Source organism: Mangifera indica, chromosome 12, assembly GCF_011075055.1.
Source record: "Mangifera indica cultivar Alphonso chromosome 12, CATAS_Mindica_2.1, whole genome shotgun sequence".
Taxonomy (NCBI): domain Eukaryota; kingdom Viridiplantae; phylum Streptophyta; class Magnoliopsida; order Sapindales; family Anacardiaceae; genus Mangifera; species Mangifera indica.
The window spans coordinates 2640247-2659889 of record NC_058148.1 but is presented as its reverse complement, the minus strand read 5'-3'; the positions used below and the strand labels follow the sequence as shown (position 1 = coordinate 2659889).

Here is a 19643-nt window from a genome sequence, read left to right as displayed (position 1 = left end):
CTTGACAGTTATTAAAGATAACTGTCACTCTCTCTCTTTATTTAATTAGTGTAACTTGCATTAGGAGATAATTTTTACACTCATAAAATTACAGTACTCCTTTTCTCTTTCATTCTCTATCTTTGAAAAAAATTTTATAGAAAACTTGAAAGCAAATCAAACAAAGTGTGTTGTGGATACTCCTAAGAGTGCATCAAATCACTAATTATCATCAAATTGTCAGATTTCTAAACCGGGTATGTTTTTCCTATGATCTTAGATTTGTGTTATTTTCACTTACATTGGTATCAAAGCCTTATTATATTTGTGCAATTGTGATGTTAGTGATATAAACATTATTAGGAAGCATGTTTAGAAACTAATTTGCATGAACACTATTTTTTTTTTAAATAATGCATATGGATGTATTTTGATTATTGATGAATTCATTGCAATTTTGTGAAATTGATGCCTAGAATCATGTTAGGATTCTAGATATGAGACGCATGTTTCATTAGAAAAAATTGCACCGAATTCGCATAAAATTGGACGAAATTCAGTGGCTTATTTTTCACCAAAAACCATAACTTTCTTGCATTTAATTTGCCAAAATTCGGTGACGTCCTCGCTGGAAATTTTATGGATATGCATCTGCGCACCACGGGCTTCAAAAGCCCTATGAAATCATCGTCATTGGGTGGCCAGAAGACGATCAATTTTGCTGTCGAAAAATTAGGGCTCATGCTGCATTGCGGGTCACCATCGGGTTGGAAAAACCCGATTGGTCAATTGGTTAATGGATTTAGTCAATTGGGTCGACCCAACCTAAGTCCCAACCCATGGGTAAACCGATTAAATGTTAACCAGTTAACGATCAAATAATTGACCAATCAACAGTCAAGTTTGACTGATACGTGAGAAATTACACTAGTGTGTGAAGGCACGTGGTGGCGTATGATGACCTAGTTCTGGTGTGTAGAGGCACGTGACAGCGCATGAATTGTGTCTTTCAGTGTGTGGTCGTGCATGAGCTAGTGTTTTGGAAAGTGGGAGCACGTGCATGCTTCTATTTACGTCTGGTCGCTTATATTAACTCAGATTTTATTCTATGTGATCTGTTTATACATGAATTGAACACTTATAGGTGTTATTTTGATCATGGTTTTGAATTATACATTTCTAAACATGTGAACATGTGTTATTTATGTTATGCATGTATAATTGATTATTGTCCATTTGTTAGTCATATATAGAGTGAATATGTTGACTAAGGACTATTATCTGAACTATAAGATGAATCTAGAGCATAACCTCTTCACTCGCATTTGGACCATGACTGGGAAAATATTAGAATTGAGAAATGAGGGCATATCCCTAACTCATAATGAAAGGATATGGACTATTGATGTCGTTGTCTGATTATTGGACCAATATAATCACCAATATTATCTAGGATGACAAGAATGTATTGAACTTTTGGGATTGTTCATATGAGTTACAAAAGGTAGAAGAGCAAAACATTATTATGAATATAAGAAAATCAATAGCCCTTTTTGTTTTCCCAAATCAGCCGAGTGCATGGCATGTTGGCTATCGCAAACAGTGTAGAAACTTTATATTGGATAAAGTTACTCCGAGGATTGTTGAAAAAACTGAAGAGGTTTATTGTCTCCGGAATTGCTATCGAGTTGAAGAACGATTGATTGTTAAAATGTCATGTTTTAACAATTATAAACCACATATCAAAGAGAGTTCAGATTCTAGTCCAAGTCAAGAATAATCCTAGTCATTAAAATGTTTGAATTTCATGTTTATTAGTTCATTTATTAATATGTTATGGTATTGAACTTTTTTGAATTATGAATATGTTGAACTCTATGTTGATATAATATAATATATATTATAATTATTTGTAAGAATTATGAGACTGGTAGAATTTAATTATTCTCGTTTAGAATATACATTGACGCGATTTGATTAATTGTTAAAATATAAAATATTTGTGTCATAGACAATGATCGGGAATATAGTGAACTTTTGACTTGTGCCTTATGCGAAATATTTTAATTTTTAATACACAATTGCGATAATAAAATGTGTATATATCTTATTATTAGTGTTGTGTTGCGTATTTCTGTAGTTATATATAGAAAATGGTTTCAAAAAACATAATTACCAATTTGAATAAGGGAGAAAGACTGAATGGGGAAAATTATAAAATATGGAGAATGAGAATGCACTATATCGTAGATGAACAAGATGCCTTGGAAGTTGTTAATTAGGTCATGGAAGAGCCCAACTGGCTGAAAGGCAGAATCCTAACAATGCCTAACATAAGCGTGATATGGACGTTTATCACGCTTGGAAAAAGAAAGATTCGACTGCTAAAGGTACACTCATCAGCTCAATGAATGATGATATTGTTTATCAATATAAGCAATTTGAAACTACAAATGTTATGTGGCTGGCATTGAAAGAAAAGTTTGGAGGAACGACTATCTCCAACTAAGGTAGTTGACCATTAAGTTCGATACATATAAGAAAGTTCCCAATAAGCTAATGAAGTAACATCTGAAGGAAATGTCAAACATGATAATTGAGTTGAAGAAAGTTGGGCATGAACTGATTGATAAACAACAAGTGTAAGCTGTTATATGATCTATGTCTGATAGTTAGGAGCACATAAAAGTGAATATGACTTATAATGACAACATCAGGACTTTTGATGACATTGCTCGCCATCTTGAACTGGAAGCTGAGCACCTAGAGGTTGTTGGACCAAATGCTCATACATATGTTGCTGAGTCTAGTTCAAAGAAGTTTTCTGGTTATAAAAGAAAATGGCAAAAACCTAGAAAAGGGAAAGAGATTGTACAAGGACCTGTGAACAAGTTTAAACGGTTCAAGCGCAAAAGAGGCAAGCACTCTAGGAAAAGAGATAAGTCAAAACTGACCTGTTATAACTATGGTAACAAGGGTCATTTCGCCCATGAATGCATGAAGCCGAAAAAGGTATTACCTTATCTTGTCTCAAATTATGAGATTTATGTTTCCAATATTGTTTTCTTAACTGAATCTCATCCTATATGAACTGTAGACTCAGGAGTCATAGACCATGTAGCTCATGACAGAGACGCTTTCGTAGAGTTTCGTCAAATACTAAAGGAAACACAGTGGATATATGTAGGTAATAATACCAAAGTTGAAGTAAAAGGAATAGACACATGCAAATTAGCTTTACGTGGTGGTCAAACCTTGTACCTATATAATGTTTTATATGCTCCAAAAATTTGACAAAATTTGGTCTCTATAATGGTTTTATTGAAACTAGGATATTGTTTTATTTTCTTTGGAAACTTGGTTAAACTTTATTATGATGATGTGTTTTATGGATCTGGATTTCTCTCTAAAAGTTTTATGGTGTTGGACACCTTGTATTGTATTAATGATAATTCTGTTAGTTTTTCATTATTTGCAACTCTTAATAGTCTAGATATGGATGCAAATAAATGGCATACTAGACTAGGGCATATTGGCCTAGAGAGAATTAACAGACTAGGCCATGAAGGTTTATTAAGACCTATCGTGAAATTAGATTTGTCTATTTGTGAGCATTGCCTAGCAGGAAAAACTACTAGAAAACCTTATGGCAAAGCTGTTAGAGCTGAAGTTCCTCTGCAACTTGTACACTCAGATATTTATGGCTTTATGAATGTTAGAGCTAGAAAATGAGCATTCTATTTCATCACTTTAATAGATGAGTATTCACGTTTGGTTATGTCTATTTGATCTCTCATAAGTCAGAAGCAATAGATTGTTTTAGACATTATATGAAAGAGATTAAGAATTAGTTAGACAAAATAATAAAAGCCTTGAGAACTAATTGAGGTCGTGAATATTTATCTACCGAATTTAAGGAATTATAAGGCAATTAACTATTCCTTAAACTCCGCAACAAAATGATATAGCAGAGAGACAGAATCAAACTCTGTTGGAAATGGTTAGGTCTATGATGATGCAAACGAATCTTTCAATTTCGTATTAGGGAGATGCTTTATTGACTGTGACTTATATGTTTAACCATTTGCCCACTAAGTTAGTAACTTCCACTCCTTATGAGTTATGGACAGCTAGAAAACATGAATTAAATATGATACACCCTTGGGGGTCTACTGTATATATCCATGACACATTCCATAAATTCAAAAAATTGGACACATTCCATAAATCTGAAAAATTGGGACCAAGAGGCAAGAAATGTATCTTTATAAGATATTTTGAATACTCCAAAGGATACTGTTCATAGGAGAGGACTCTCATGAAAGAATGACTGAAATAGAATCTAGAGATGCGACATTCATAGAAGATGAATTTCTTAAAATGGGTGATATTGATAAAAGTCTTCATCTGTATAAAACGAAAAAGGAATATGGAGAAGGTTCATCTTAACGACCATTAGTTGTGTCACAAAAGACGATGTTTTTACTTGTTACAGATAGTAAGAGTAATAAGGTTATGCTCCAACTAATTTTGGATAGTGGGAGCAAAGATTCTCAATTGCATAGAAGCAAATGTTCTCGAATCCCTAAGAGACGTTTCGAAATTAAAAATGAAGTTTTCATAACTACTCCTCCTAAAGATGATGAGTGCAAAAATATCAAAGAAGTTCTATTATCCCTTAATAAAGAAAAATGTCAAGAAGCATTAGAGGAAGAAATGAAATCCATGGAACTTAACCAAGTTTGGAGTCTAGTGGACTTAGCGCCAGGTCGAAAACCTATTGGGAATAAATAGATTCTCAAAATTAAACGAAAGGCAGATGACTTAATAGATAGATATAAAGTTCGTCTAGTAGTAAAAGGTTATATCCAACAAGAAGTATAGATTATAAAGAAACTTTTTCTCCTATTATGAGGTTTACTTCAATCCGTATCATTCTAGCTATAGTAGTATACTTAGATCTAGAATTGCATCAGGTGGATGTCAAAAGAAATGTTCTTAATAGAAAGCTTGATGAAGAAATCTACATAGATCAGCCTATAGGTTTTGTAGTAAAAGGTCAAGAGCACAAAGTATGCAAGCTCCAAAAATCAATATATGGCCTAAAACAATCATCAAGACAATGGTACTTAAAATTTTATAAGGCGATATTATCTTATAATTTTAAGATGTCAGAACAAAATCACTATGTCTATGTGAAAAAGTCTGATGACAAATTTGCAATTCTATCTCTTTATGTGGATGATGTACTGATAGTTGAAGGTGATTTAGAATATGTGATAATCATTAAAAATTGGTTATCCTCAAATTTTGACATGAACAATATGGGTGAAACATATTATATTTTAGGTATAAAAATCAAAAGGAATCATTCAAAGAGACTTTTGGCTCTTTTACAAGAGCATTATATCTAAAAGATTCTAGAACGATTCAACATGGCAAACTGTAAGCCCATAGATAATCCTATGTCAAAAGGTGATTTGTTGAGCTAAGATTTGTGTCCAAAGACTTAAAACGAAAGCATTGAAATGTCCCTAGTACCTTATTCAAGTGCGATTGGGAGTCTCATATACATAATGATGTGTACTCGCCCCAACATATGTTTCGTTGTCGGATTGGTTAGTCGATATCAATCAAATCTAGGAAGAGAACATTGGAAGGCTATCAAAAAGATATTGAGATATTTGAAAGACACTGTGGATTATTGTTTATGTTATCAAGGAAAAGATTTACGTATTGTTAGCTATTCCAATGCCAACTGAGATGGTGATTTGGACCAATGTAAATCAACTTTTGGTTATACTTTCTTACTCCAAAATGATGTCATATCTTGAAGTAGTAAGAAACAAACGTGTATAGCCTTATCCACAATGAAAGTAGAATTTGTAGCATGTTATGCTGATATGCAATAAGCTGTTTGGTTAAAAAGATTTTTTGAAAATTTGGATATACTGGACGCAACAATTGGTCCTATAGTTATGCATTATGATAATCGAGTTGTGATAGTTTTCACAAAAGATCTTAAATTCCGAAATAGAACCAAACATATTGACACCAGATATAACTGTCTGAGACATCATTTTGAAGAAGAAAGTGATGGTACAATATATTTCTACGCATAAATAATTGTTGATCCTCTAACTAAACCGATCTCAAAAGAATATATATCTTACACATGTTAAGTCTCTTAGCTTGTGTAGAATATGATAGATGACTTATTGAGTATATATTATACTCATAACACAACGTTAGAACATCAAAAATTTGAATTTATTTTATTTATGTGTTTGAATTCTTAGTGTTTATAGATATACATATTATTTTTTGAAAACTCAACAAGATGATAATGTCACACAAGTTTGATTGACTCTCTCACATGAGCAATCGCCTTTGACGCTGAAGAGAGAATGCAAAGATGAGGCATGTTTATTGAGATTGAGACCGCTAAAAGAGCGCACTTAGAATATGAGAATTGCTCAAGAAACGAGTTATTAGATATGTCGCTTTGATGATTAATCAAGATAAGGTCATGACTTGATGAACTTGAAAATGACAGATTTGGATTCCCTATGTCTAAATAACTTGTGAATGTCAGATGTGAGTTCTTAATTAATAAATATATCTGCAAGATTGGAGAGATGATTAAGAATTCAGGTTAGACACTGAGTGCAACGATTGAACTAAAATATGTACAATATTGGTAATGACATTTTGAAAAGATACATATTATAGCACATAATTCATGTCATATGTGCATAAATAAGACAACCGTTTAAAGTAGTGGAAGGATGAATCCCTACTCCTTCATTGTGTAAGACTTTATGAGGATTATCTCATAATGGGACCCTTTGACTCTTTGCTGTTATTTGATGTTTATTCTTAGTGTTGCTATCTTAACTTGGAACCTATGGCCTTAAATGATTTGGTCTATAGAACATGACTAAAAAAGCAGCTAAGTTTAAATTGAAAATTTCGAGTAGAAGATAAAGACTTATATATTACGTGTGTCCATTGGTCGCCGATTATGTCACTCATATAGAAGATTGGACTTGATCATTGATACATAAGAATATAACACAATAATAAATGAGAGATTAAAGGGAGCTAGTATTATCGAGTAAGTATAGGATACTACGAGACTAATGCTTTATTTTTTATTATTGGTTGAAGCGACTATATTATTCCTAACAATGCATAGTAAATTAGCTCCCAAGTATAGGTTGCTTACAAGGTTGTATGACACATTTACCAGTATGAATTGCTTTATTCTATAAGATTTCTGTGGAAGAGTATTGTGATTCAGATCACCCCATCATATGTGAGTGACAGATATTAGATCCGATCCATCCATGATGGGTTGACCCGATCCACTAGGGCTACAAATACAATATTAACCCATAATATGTGATAATTTCCTTTTTTGCCCTTGATTGTTATTAAAGATAACTGCCACTCTCCCTCTTTATTTAATTAGCATAACTTCCATTGGGAGATAATTTTTACGCTCATAAAATTACAGTAATCCTTTTCTCTTCCATTCTCTGTCTCTAGAAGAAATTTTACAAAAACTTTGAAAGCAAATCAAGCAAAGTATGTTGTGGATACTCCCAAGAGTGCATCAAATCACCAATCATCATCAAATTATCAGATTTCTAAACCGAGTCTGTTTTTCCTGTGATCTTGGATTTGTGTTATTTTCGCTTACAAATATGAAAAAGGTCTTAGGCTTTGAGATTTTCAAAAGTCATACTCTTCCATTTTTAAAAAAGGTAAAATAAATTCGTCTAATTTTTAAAATGCCTATAAGGTATGAAACTGTTATGGCTAAAATAATAGTATGAGCCAATGATGTTTACAAAGACCTATGAAATCTAAAATCACCTTAAAGCATGTTTTTACTAAATAATGATAGCTAATCTTATAGTAGATAAGCCAAATGCGATTAACATAGTTATGGAAACCTTGATGAAAAAATATACTATATAGGGATGATTTGTTATCACTAAGTATTGTTTTATGTATCTCAATAAAAGAGATTTTGTTATTAGTCAAATTATTATTTAGAAGTCTTTTTTGAAAGGTAGTTTTAAAGTCATGAGAAAATATAAAGTATGTAATTGATAACAAAGTATGAGATCCTATGGCATTAGAAGCTCTTTTGGATTAGAACTATAAAAGGTGATGTCAAAGTTGTCTTTTTGAATGAAAGTCTTAGTAAGGGAGTATGTATGGTGCAATCAGGTTTATTAAAAGCATAAATGATGAAGCTTTTAGTATGTGATCTTAAGGAGTGTATCCAAGGTTGAAATAGACTTCTTAACAATGGTGTTTTAATTTTAATAAAATGCACGTCTCATGACCTCATAAAGAATAAATTGGATCAATATGGGAATATGAAGATCAATGGAAGCAAATTTGTCTTTATAGTATAGTTCAATATGTTGATAATGGCGATATGAATTTGTTCCATGAAATTAAATCAATTTTATCTAAACCTTATGATGTCAAGGATTTTGAAAATACATCATTTATTCTTGGTATTAAGATCCACTATGAAAGGACTCGTGGACTTAGTGACTTATCTCAAGTGCATACTTTAAACGTGTGCTTAAAATGCTCAACATAAAAATCATAGGGTAAGCGATGTTCCTGTCGTGAAATGAGATAAGCTCGACATCAAATATTGAGTAAAGAATGAAGTTAAAGAGGAATTCATGTGAAGTGTCCCTTATAATAGTGCTATTTAAAGTTTGATGAATATACAAGTAACTTTTGCATTTAAGGTTCTCAATTATACCTCTCAAATCCAAGTTTTGATTATTGAGTTGTGGTTTAAGAGGTAATGAGATGTTTGCAAAAAATCAAATTTTGGTGGTTGTAAAGATAAGGTAAAGTTTATTTTTGGATATAGTATTATACTCGTTGAATGGGTCATATTTGGAAAATTATTAAGTAGTCATTAGTCGCAGCATCAACCATAAACATTCAATTTGTAGCTTACCATAAGGCAGCTTCTCGCATGTGGTTGATGATTACTTTGTTGAACTATTTGATGTAGATTTTATCTATCATAATAGCAGTGCAATTAGGTAAAAAATCATTGATAGATTGAGACATACAAAATAAAATATATTTCAGTCAAGAATCTCATAAACAAATGAGACATTAGACTAAAGTACAAAATACAAAGTTGATAAAAGTTAAGCTCCTAACCAAAGGAATAAGACTTGTAGCTTATAAAGTCATGTTGAAAACATAAGGGTATTTACGGTCTTTTGATATCTAGGGCTAGTGAGAGGTTTTATTATTATTGCTTTTATTGACATATATATTTGTATTTTGATTATGATCATATTGACATACTTGCTTGTTTATGGATATATCTATATATATACATTTAAGGTATAACATGTGTCTCAAGATAAGATTCTCTTGAGTGTGGCAATTGTATTTGTATATTTCACAAGTCTTGAACAAGGTTGAAACATGCATGTCTCGTTGGAAGCAAAGAGATTTCTCTTGTTTCTTTTAAAATATATAATTTAAAAGAAATCATAAAGAGGATTGATAAAAATATATCACATGTTTATGATCACTTTGTTTAGAGTTATTTCTGTCACACTCTCAAATTTGATCCTTGTTAATTTAATTATTAATAATTGTGATCAAAGATAATGTTATATTGATAGAGTACATAAATAATGTTTTGGTTCGTTATCAATGATCATATTAACTGGATTATTTATTAAATTTGGGTGGATAACATCAAATGTGAGTTTTGAGATTTATTGGACCTTGATAAGAAGTCAATTAACTTACTATAAATTGCTAGGTCTCTGCTCCAAAACCTATTGTAATATGATTACAATATAGTTTAACTATACAAAATTGTCATTTAGAGAGATCTCTGAAGTAAAAGATCAAGTCACATCAAAAGATGATCTCAACAAGTAATTTAAGCAGTTGTATAAATTTAATTTACATGGCGATCCAAGGATTCCTAAAACCCTAAAATTTAATTTAATATTTTATAATTTATGTGTTGATCTTGTGAATTATAATTTCATGATTTTATGTTTGTTTGTGCATAATAAATCTTACAAATTTTGCATCAGTTTTAATTTTTTTTTTTTGGTTACATTGTACTAATTTTTTCTCAAATTCTGAATGTGTCTCTTTAATAAAGCTTTGGAGGTGGTTTGGGTTGAAAAGGAGTGTAACCAAGGTAGAGAGTCTAGGTTCAAGTCTTTGTTATCAAAAAAAAAAAAAAAAGAGATCTATTTGGTTCTTATTTTAAGTTTAGGATTTTTGTATTTGAAAATGTCAATTTAACAGATGTTAGAGTTGTTAAAAATATAAATATTAATGTTGGATTTGTGATTTTTTTTTTTTGGCAAATTTGGGCAAAAAAATGCAATACGAGGATCATGTAGTAAACGAATTGTTCCCCAAATCAAGTGAAAAAAATCAAGAAAACTTCTAGTTGTGTAAAAAGATTATTTAATCTCCCAAATTTATTGCATATAATTTTTTATTTTTTTATAATAAAACAAAGATAGATTCTCTAAAAAATTACATGATATAAATTATTACTATGTCTGATAAAAATTAATATGTATAAATAATTATTAGGGTTAGTTAGATGTAATAAAAGAATACTTAGATATTATTTTACTTAAATGTCTTTAAATATAATTATTTTAAAATATTTTTTATGTAATTTATTATACTAATTGAAAATAATAGTACTTTTGTCCGAAAAAATAAAATATAAGTATAAGATAATAACAAAATTAAAATTACTTTGATATTTTTATAATCTTTACTGTAAAAGTTGTAATCAAATTACTCTTTGGATATATTTAGTTTGACTAACATTTTATTATAAAAAAATTAAAGATTACTATAAGGGGTCGTTTGGTTATGAGTTTTAAAGATTTTCTTGGTAATCTATATTTTATTCTCTTATTTGGTTTGTCAGTAATAAAATATTACAGTAATCTTCTATTACCTATACTGATGTGGCAGATAATATAAACGATAATCTGATTATCACCTTCACCTTAGGTATTTAAAGATTACCAAGGTAATCTTAATTTTATTATAATTATATTAGTATTTATTAATTTTTTGAGACAAAAATAAATTTATTTTTTAATTAATATGAAAAATATTTAAAAATAATTATATTCAAGGGCATTTAAGTAAAATAATTTACTAGTAATATTTTATTACCTTTAACCAAACATAATAATTATTTATACCTATCAAATTTTATCAAACATAGTAATCATTTATACCCAGTAATCTTTTAAGTAATTTATCTTCAAGATAATCTTTCTATTTTGATAATAAAATATTAGTCAAACTAAACACCCCAGATAAATTATTTAGAAGATTACTTAGTATAAACTATTATTATAGTTGATAAAACTTTATAGATATAAAAAAATCATTATATTTGATTGAATATAATAAAAGAATACTAAAATATATTTTACTTAAATATTATTAGATATAATTATTTTAAATATTTTTGATATTATTTGTTATATTGATTGAAAGAGTAACAGTATTAACCAATCGCACTTATCTGACACTTCTTATGATTACTATTAACAAATAGCACCTGTCTAACTTTCAACTGTTTATACATTCAAAAGTAACTTCTTCACCTTCATTCGTCTTTATGTTTACTTCATCTTGACCAAATCTCTCCATCTTTACAGTGTTTTCTAATTTAAATTTAAAGTAACATTATTCTAATGACAATCCATGTAGAGTTTTTGCCTCCAGAAACATCTTTCTATCTTTTCTCATTCAAAGACAGTCACTAGGAAGCCAAAAAATATTTGCTTAATTACTAGGCAATTATTTTTTCCCAAAGAAGACTTTTCCCTCAGGGCATCAAGTTAGGTATCTATTGAAGCTTGCTTTTTGAAATGAAATTGATTGATTTTGGAAAGGCAGTAGATTGGTGTGCGTGACAATTAGAGTGCTAATGCACCTGCTTGCGGGATGTGCATAATGTAAGGCAACAAATTGCGGCAAAATTATTGTTAGTCCAGTATGGATCCACTGAATATCAAACAACAAATATACTCAATAAACCTTTGTCAGCTCAAACACAAGTTGAATGTTGTTGATTTGTCTGATTGTTTTCATTTGACTGTTGGTAACAAACAAGTTAGAAATGCTAATAGGCTAACACAACTGCATCTTTATTTCAAATTCTACTTATTAAAGCCGAACATGAATTTGAATTGAAACTCAAATCCACCCGTAAATGTTACCATGTCTAAAGGTATGCGACTTTCAAAAGCCACCACAAAAACAAAGCAAGATAACACCAAAAAGGAAAATTCATTGACAAGGGTTGAAACCCCATACAGACCAACTACTTCATACAGCACCATCCTTTTCACTGTTAACTAGAATCAGACAAACCCCTTCAAATTTATAATGCTAAATCTAAGTTTAACTCAACTCAAAACTCTCACAAGTAACTTCAAATCCTAATGCTTCCCAAGGTCAAGCTCCAAACACAAACTGCTCACTTCTTGCGAATAAAATACTCAATCTTCATGATCAATACACACCTAATTTACATACATTTATTGAACAACATTCTATAGAAATGGCTATATATCAACCATGTTGTAAGTACAGATATTGCAGACACAAAATTCTAGACTTGCAAAGGGTGATAAAATTAATCCTTTCAAATGACATTAACTTCTCCACTTGCTTGTGCCTCCTTCACTCTCTTCTCATACTCATCTTCTTCCTCAGCATCAGTGTTCTCTTCCTTCTCGTCACCGTCTTCTTCTCCTCCCCAGCCAAAGCCTCCAATGGATTGGGACACTGGAGGTGGAACTTTGGCTTCCTCAACAATTTTCATAATTTCTTCAACGGTTTGGAGGGAGAACGTTGGGTTTTCTTTCCGGTAGTAGATGGCCTGAGCTGGCTCTGTTAGTTCCCTTGGCAAGTTCTTTAAAAACCAAGGATGGTTCTTGATCTCTTTGATGGAGATTCTCTGTAAAATGAAGATGGTTCTAACAGTTAAAAGTTTTTCGATATATTAGAAAGTGCATGATATACATATATCCTCAAGATGCTAATGAAACAGAAGTAAAATAAGTATCATCAAGACAGGACTCAATTATGATGAGTAAATGCTTCAAAGCCTCCATTGCCACATTATGCTGCAAAAAGAGCAATATATAAACTTCATACTGCTATGCTACTTAGAGCTCCACTACCAAACTGCCAAGATGAATATACAAAATGATTGGATATCCAGATCCCTGAGTATGGTGAAAGACCATGAATCCCAAGCATGTTGCCATTTACTGGATGTCCAAACATAGACCAAATTGTCCATAAAAGTCTTGGTTGAGGGAAGGAAATCACACTATGGCTGCCCAATGTCACGGCACAGCTTTCTGCTGGCCTTAACTTCAGGGTTCACAACCACAACAAAAAATAGTAAATGTGATATAACCTAAACATCAAATTAAGCCTCCACTTTTGACAAGAATAGGGAATCAAAGTTTTCAAGTAATATCTATGTTGAATTTAGACAATCAGACATTGCTGTCGTCTAATTTTTCTCTTTACTAATATTCTTGCCATCAGGATTAAAATTTTTGAAACCTCAGGCCAATAGTATGTCATAGACTTTGCACCTCCGCTAGAGAACAACACTAATGTGAGAGCTAGTTTATTATTATCCTTACTCTAAAAGTACACTTAGATTCTTAAAAAAACAAAGCAACTTAGCATCATATATACCCTGACTGGATTTGCGACAAATATGTGGGAAAGAAGATTTTTGCAATCTTGAGATATGTGAACATAATCAGGAATCTTGTACTGAACAGCCATTATTTTCTGCAGAAAAACAACAATAAAGATATCAAACACAGCAAAAGGACAGCAGCTAATGGAATAGGCAGGAAACTTATAAAGAGTATCTTACATTAATAGTTTTCCTGAAATTCTTTGGATCCTCCTGGTCTTCAAATGGGTATGCTCCCACCAGCATAACATAAAGAGTCACTCCACAAGACCATACATCCGCCAACTAAACAAACACAAATCAATATTAAACTTAACCTGCAACATGAAAGACTTCGAAAGTGAAGACCTAATATTTAAATATTCTTTGCAAATTGTTATTCTCAAATGGCAGTCAACCATTATGTGCATCTTATGGGTACTTCAAGTGACAAGAAGAGAAAAAGATGTATGTTAACAGTAATACCAAATCCACAACCATAGACCACAAAGTGAAAGACACAAGATAAAAATAGGTTTTATCACCCAAAATCTGGTAACCAGATACATGATTAGCAATTGCATTATACCAGTGGTGTCTATCTTGCATATCATATTATCATCTATCTTGGCCAACCAGAAACCAAAGATGAAACTGCCCTTCTCAAATCAATTAGATAGAGCATGGGTGACAGGAATGACAGATTAAGCTATAATAGATGAATATATTGGTGTATGAGCTCAGCTGTGAAACACCATCATATTTATAAATTCAAACGCAACAACAAATGAAAAACCTAAACCTAGAAATAACTCTTTGACCATAAGACGAGAATTTTCTATGTTTGAAAATTTGAAACTCATCACCCCAAAATTACTACTAGGCAGTAAATAACATATGGTAAAGCGAACAGCCAAAAATCTTTCTCCATAGCTTGTATAAATCAGAACCAAACTGGAATCATCATTCACAACATAACTGAATGATTTGCTCAGTATTAAGAAAAAATGAAAATGTCTTATGACAAGGACAAAAAAGTATACCTTGCCATCATATTCTCGGCGAGAAAGAACCTCTGGTGCAATATATGCTGGAGTGCCAACTGTTGATTTGGGCTTTGAATGTAACAAAGATGACTACACAATAAAGCACATCAAAGGATAAAAATGTCATAAAAACTTCACAAAACTAAATAGAGTTTATGACAATGATTTTCTCAAATAATCAAACCTTAGAGTAACCAAAATCACAGATTTTCAGTCGTGGTGCTGGGCTTCCATCCAACAAAGTATTTTCCAATTTCAAATCTCTATGGCATATTTGCTGCGAAAAAGAAAGAAGTATACATAACATGTTAACTAACAAATAAAAAGTATATATATGTTTCAAATATATATACTAGTCACTTTACCATTGAATGACAGTAGCTGACTCCTGAGATAAGCTGCTGGAAAAAATATCTGGCCTGGACATATAAAATGTGTAACAACATAAGAAGAGATAACTTATAAAAACTACCTATAATTGGTGCTAGAAAATGAAAGAACTCACACAATCATATCAATGAATTACAATAATCAGTTCAGTCATACTTGCTTTCCAATCCAATTTTAGAAAAAGGGAGGAACAATGAGAAGATCATCAAATCTCAGGCTTAAGGATGCAGACTTTTTCAAATCTTATCTATCCCTCATAATGAAACCAAGCCAAACATCTTCAACCCTGATGTGATCAAGATTTATCCAAAGGCTCTTGTTCAACCACAAGAGACCATATGTAATAGCTAGTTGTTCTTCACTTGATTCTCCGTAGACTGGTTACAAAACAGTATTGTGTTTTCTTTTTATCACATTTTCTTGGCAGCCAAACATAGCATATTGATAAGAGATGGTAAAACAAACCCAAGCTATGATAAACAAAGCTCAGTAGGAAGCAATGTAAGCATCAAACCTCATCTTCACTAAACCTTCCCGCATTGCAAATTCTCTCAAACAGCTCACCACCAGCTGCATACTCCATCACAATTGCCAAATGTGTTGGAGTCAAAACCACCTGAAAACTCAAATGTCCATTAGATCCTCTGAGAAAAAGTTACATTATCGTCACCAAACTGCTTCACCACTTGAAACATGCCAACTCATATTCACATCCACTACATGAATCTATGAAAACACTAATGGAATGCAACATTACCGTCATGCCATCAAATTACAGTCTTTGACGCACACACACAAAAAAAAAAATAGATTAATCTAAAACAAACCCAAAACTAAAGTAAAAACAACCACTAAAACTGACCTCCTTGAAGCGAATAATATTAGGGTGGCGAAGAGATCTGTGGTTAATAATCTCCCGTGCCACATTCTCATCAATCTGAAACCCACAAAAAAATAAAATAAAATACAACAAAACCCGTTGAAAAACAAAACTGGAAACTTTAACTTTCACACACAGAATTTTCATTTTCCGGAAAAATTATCATTTCTACTTTCATAAACGAAGTGAAATTCACCAAAGGAACACCGAAAATTAACATGCATGCATGAATCAATATGTGAAGCAATAAAACCTTGCGGCCACGCTCTATGTACTTCATTGCAACAAGCTCCTTGGTGTTCTTGTTCCTCATGAGCCTGGCCACACCAAAATTCCCGGATCCAATGTCCTTCACGAGCTCATACTTCTCCATTTTTGGACTCAGTAACTCACTTCACTTGCAGTGTAGAAATTTTCAGAAAATTATTTGGTTAAGAATAAAGCGGGTATGATATGAAAAAAAAAAAAAAAAAACTGAAACTTTGGGGTGAATTTATGGAAATCTGAAGATGAAGGAGTTGGGGTATGGAATTAAAAGGTGGGATATGAGTTTGGAGAGATTTGAAGGAAAGAAAAGAATCCAAAAGTGAGAGAGGAAGCGAATTTGTTGTGGGTGGCTTTAGTGTTTTTGAAACAGATAAAAGAGTGAAATGGAGAGAAAACAGAAACGGCGTGAAAAGAGAGGAGAGAATATTTTGGGTTTGGTTCAATGGGAAAGAGAGAGCGAAGGTGGAAGGAATTGAAAGGAAAGAGAAGGAAAAAAGTTAAGTTTTGGATGACAAAGAAATGAAAAGAAATATATCGTGGGATGATATTTTATTATATTTCGGTGTGTCTTTTTGGAGAAGTTTTGATATGGTGTGAGAGACCCTTCTTCACCTTATCATGAGCCTTCGTCTTCCTAACTAATTTTTGTACATAAATTTAGGTATAAATAATATCTTATTATCTAATTAAATATTATTTTATCTTTAAATTATTATAATTTAGTCACATAATAATATATTATTATTTATACATAAATTTATGTTATTTTTTATATACATAATTTTATTGTATTTATAATAAAGGTGTTGGTTTGGTTTACTTGTTTATAAAAATTGTTGTCTTTGCCATACTTATGTACAGGGCAATTATATATAAAACAATTGTATTATACATTATTTTATAATTAATTTAAAATAATATGATTAAATAGTGATTATTAATATATTTGTTGTTAAAATCTATTATAATCATATAAACACATGTTAATGTTCCGTTGATTTTTTTTTTTTTGAAATGCATTACATACTCCTTGAGTAATTGTTTTATTAATGTCATAGTGTTGAGTTATAATTAAGAGCGGATGTAATTTGAATTAGTTTAAAATCAAATTATTGTTCAACTCTAAACAACTATAAATCAAGCTAAAGTTTTAGATCAATGTGCCCAGCTAAAGATTAATATCTCATCTTCGATTCTTTTTTTCGGTGACTCTTCTTCTTAAGTGATAATTATTTTTTCTTTTTGATTTTTTTCTCTAATAATTTTTTTCGACATAATTGAATAATTAGTTCGAATGAGCCAAACTTAAACCCAAACTAACCATTTTGAAATCAAATTTAGTTTGAATATATATTTATTCAAATTCAATTCAATTTAAATATATCCCTAATTATTATAATTACCATATCCTCTTATTATTCAAATAAATGAAAAAAAAATTGAAGAGCAATGAACTATGATTAACATGTCCCAGATTATATAATTAAAGAGGTAGTATTTAGGATTTTTTAACTTAAATCATTTCATTTGCTATGTAAATAATTGATAAAAGTTTGTACACTTTTACATAGTACTTTGAAAGAGCAGTGGGGTGGTTGAATTCAACATTAACCATCATGTCTACAAGTCATATAACGCTTAGACTTGCACGATAGCATGTCTTACAAGTTGGGTTAACTCACTAAAACTCTTTAGACTCATGATAGGGGTCAAGACCCCTTAGGTTGTGACTCTATGAGTCTTAATGTCATTAGACCTTCACCAAGCTAATCCCGTTTATTTTAATAAAAACTAATTTTTTAAATTATGTTTTTTAATTAAAAAATATGTTAAAAAATAGAATTGTGATTAAAAGCAAAATACATTTATTTATATGGATAAGTTAAGTTTTAATTTTCAATCTAACCAATATGAAACAACCAAAACTTAAGTTTAGTTGAAACTTATACTTTGTTTAGCCTTTATATTTAGTGGGTGAGTGAAGTTGTTGAATTGTATTTTCTAGATATAAGACACTTTCACACTTATACCTTTTCACTTTGCACTTTTGCATTGTTGCAAAAATGTTTCATATTTAAAAGATACACTTTAATAACTTTCTTTACCAACTATAAATAAAAGTTTAAATATCAAGTTCTAACTAAACTTAATTTCAATTGTCTCACATATATGAGATTGATCTAAAGAACTCAACTCATTTTTATAAGTTTAAAATTTTCATTTTTTATAAAATTTTATAATTTTTTATATTTTGTTCATTATTTAATTTATTTAATTATTATTATTTTTAAATGGCATGCACAATGATGGGTCATGTTAGATGTCTAAGCTGGCAATACAACCCAACCTGATATAACCTACTATAATAATAGGTCATACTCTCGCACACCAAACTAAGAAGAGGGGACTTGACCAGGGCAACCTAACCCTTTATCACCTTTAATAATACTCATTCAAATAACCAAAATAAAAGTGGATGAATGATACTATGTATAATTGTTGCATTAAATTTCTTCTTTGATATAAATAGGTAAAGTTCATACTTTTAATGGCCAATCCAAATATTAATCATAACAATCATTATTAAATTGGTTTGATTTATAATATTGGCCAACTAACTATTTTCCACGTAAGGTTTGATGATAGAACAAATTTTCATCCTTTAAATTTAAAAATTTTAAATTTTTATTTATCATCCATTTAGATCAATATATTCTATTATGTGAAATGGTAAAATGACTATTTTAAGCCAATCTAAAAAACAATAATTCAAAAAGATTAAAATGTATAATTTTCTTCAATTTATGATATTTATACATTTATCCTTCTTCATGTCCTTGTTTTCCTAATATTGTTTCTTCATCTTCTTCCCCCATTTCTTTTTTACAAATGTCAATCTCACTTTTTTTTTCTTTCTTTCTTTCATTCATTTTCCTATTACCATCTCCTCTCTCTTCTTTTCCCACTTACTTCTTTTCAATAAATATCAGTCTAACCCTTTTGTTTCCTCACACTTATTTTCTTTCAATAAATTTCAATCTATTCCTTTTCTTTAGTTCTGTCACTTGTTTTATATCAATAAATATCATCGATTTTTTATTTTTCTTTCTCTCACTCATTTTTTTCAATATATTAATTTATCTCTTGGTCATCTTTTTCCAACTCAATTTCTTTTTAATAAATGTCAATTTATCCTTTACTCTTCTTTTCTCCCCTTTTTTCTTTCAATTCAAATAAATGTAAGTCTAGAGTTATTGTGAGATTTTTCTAGGAAATTAAAAAATAGAAGAGTAATGGTGAA

At 30.7% G+C, this 19643-nt stretch overlaps 1 protein-coding gene across 2 annotated transcripts; it reads right to left on the bottom strand.

The window, feature by feature from the left end:
- Window positions 1-12323: 12323 nt before the first annotated feature.
- LOC123193277 (serine/threonine-protein kinase SRK2A-like) lies at window positions 12324-16856 on the bottom strand. 2 transcript variants are annotated; one of them, XM_044606153.1, is made up of 9 exons: window positions 16329-16856; window positions 16058-16132; window positions 15710-15811; window positions 15171-15224; window positions 14990-15082; window positions 14803-14895; window positions 13961-14065; window positions 13774-13872; window positions 12324-13015 (listed from the first exon to the last, which is right to left on the bottom strand). In XM_044606153.1, the coding sequence occupies exons 1-9, from the start codon at window positions 16446-16448 to the stop codon at window positions 12701-12703; spliced, it is 1056 nt and encodes a 351-aa protein (XP_044462088.1). In that variant the 5' UTR covers window positions 16449-16856; the 3' UTR covers window positions 12324-12700. The 2 variants fall into 2 exon arrangements, with proteins under 2 accessions (XP_044462088.1, XP_044462089.1); XM_044606154.1 differs by lacking the exon at window positions 15710-15811.
- Window positions 16857-19643: the final 2787 nt, after the last annotated feature.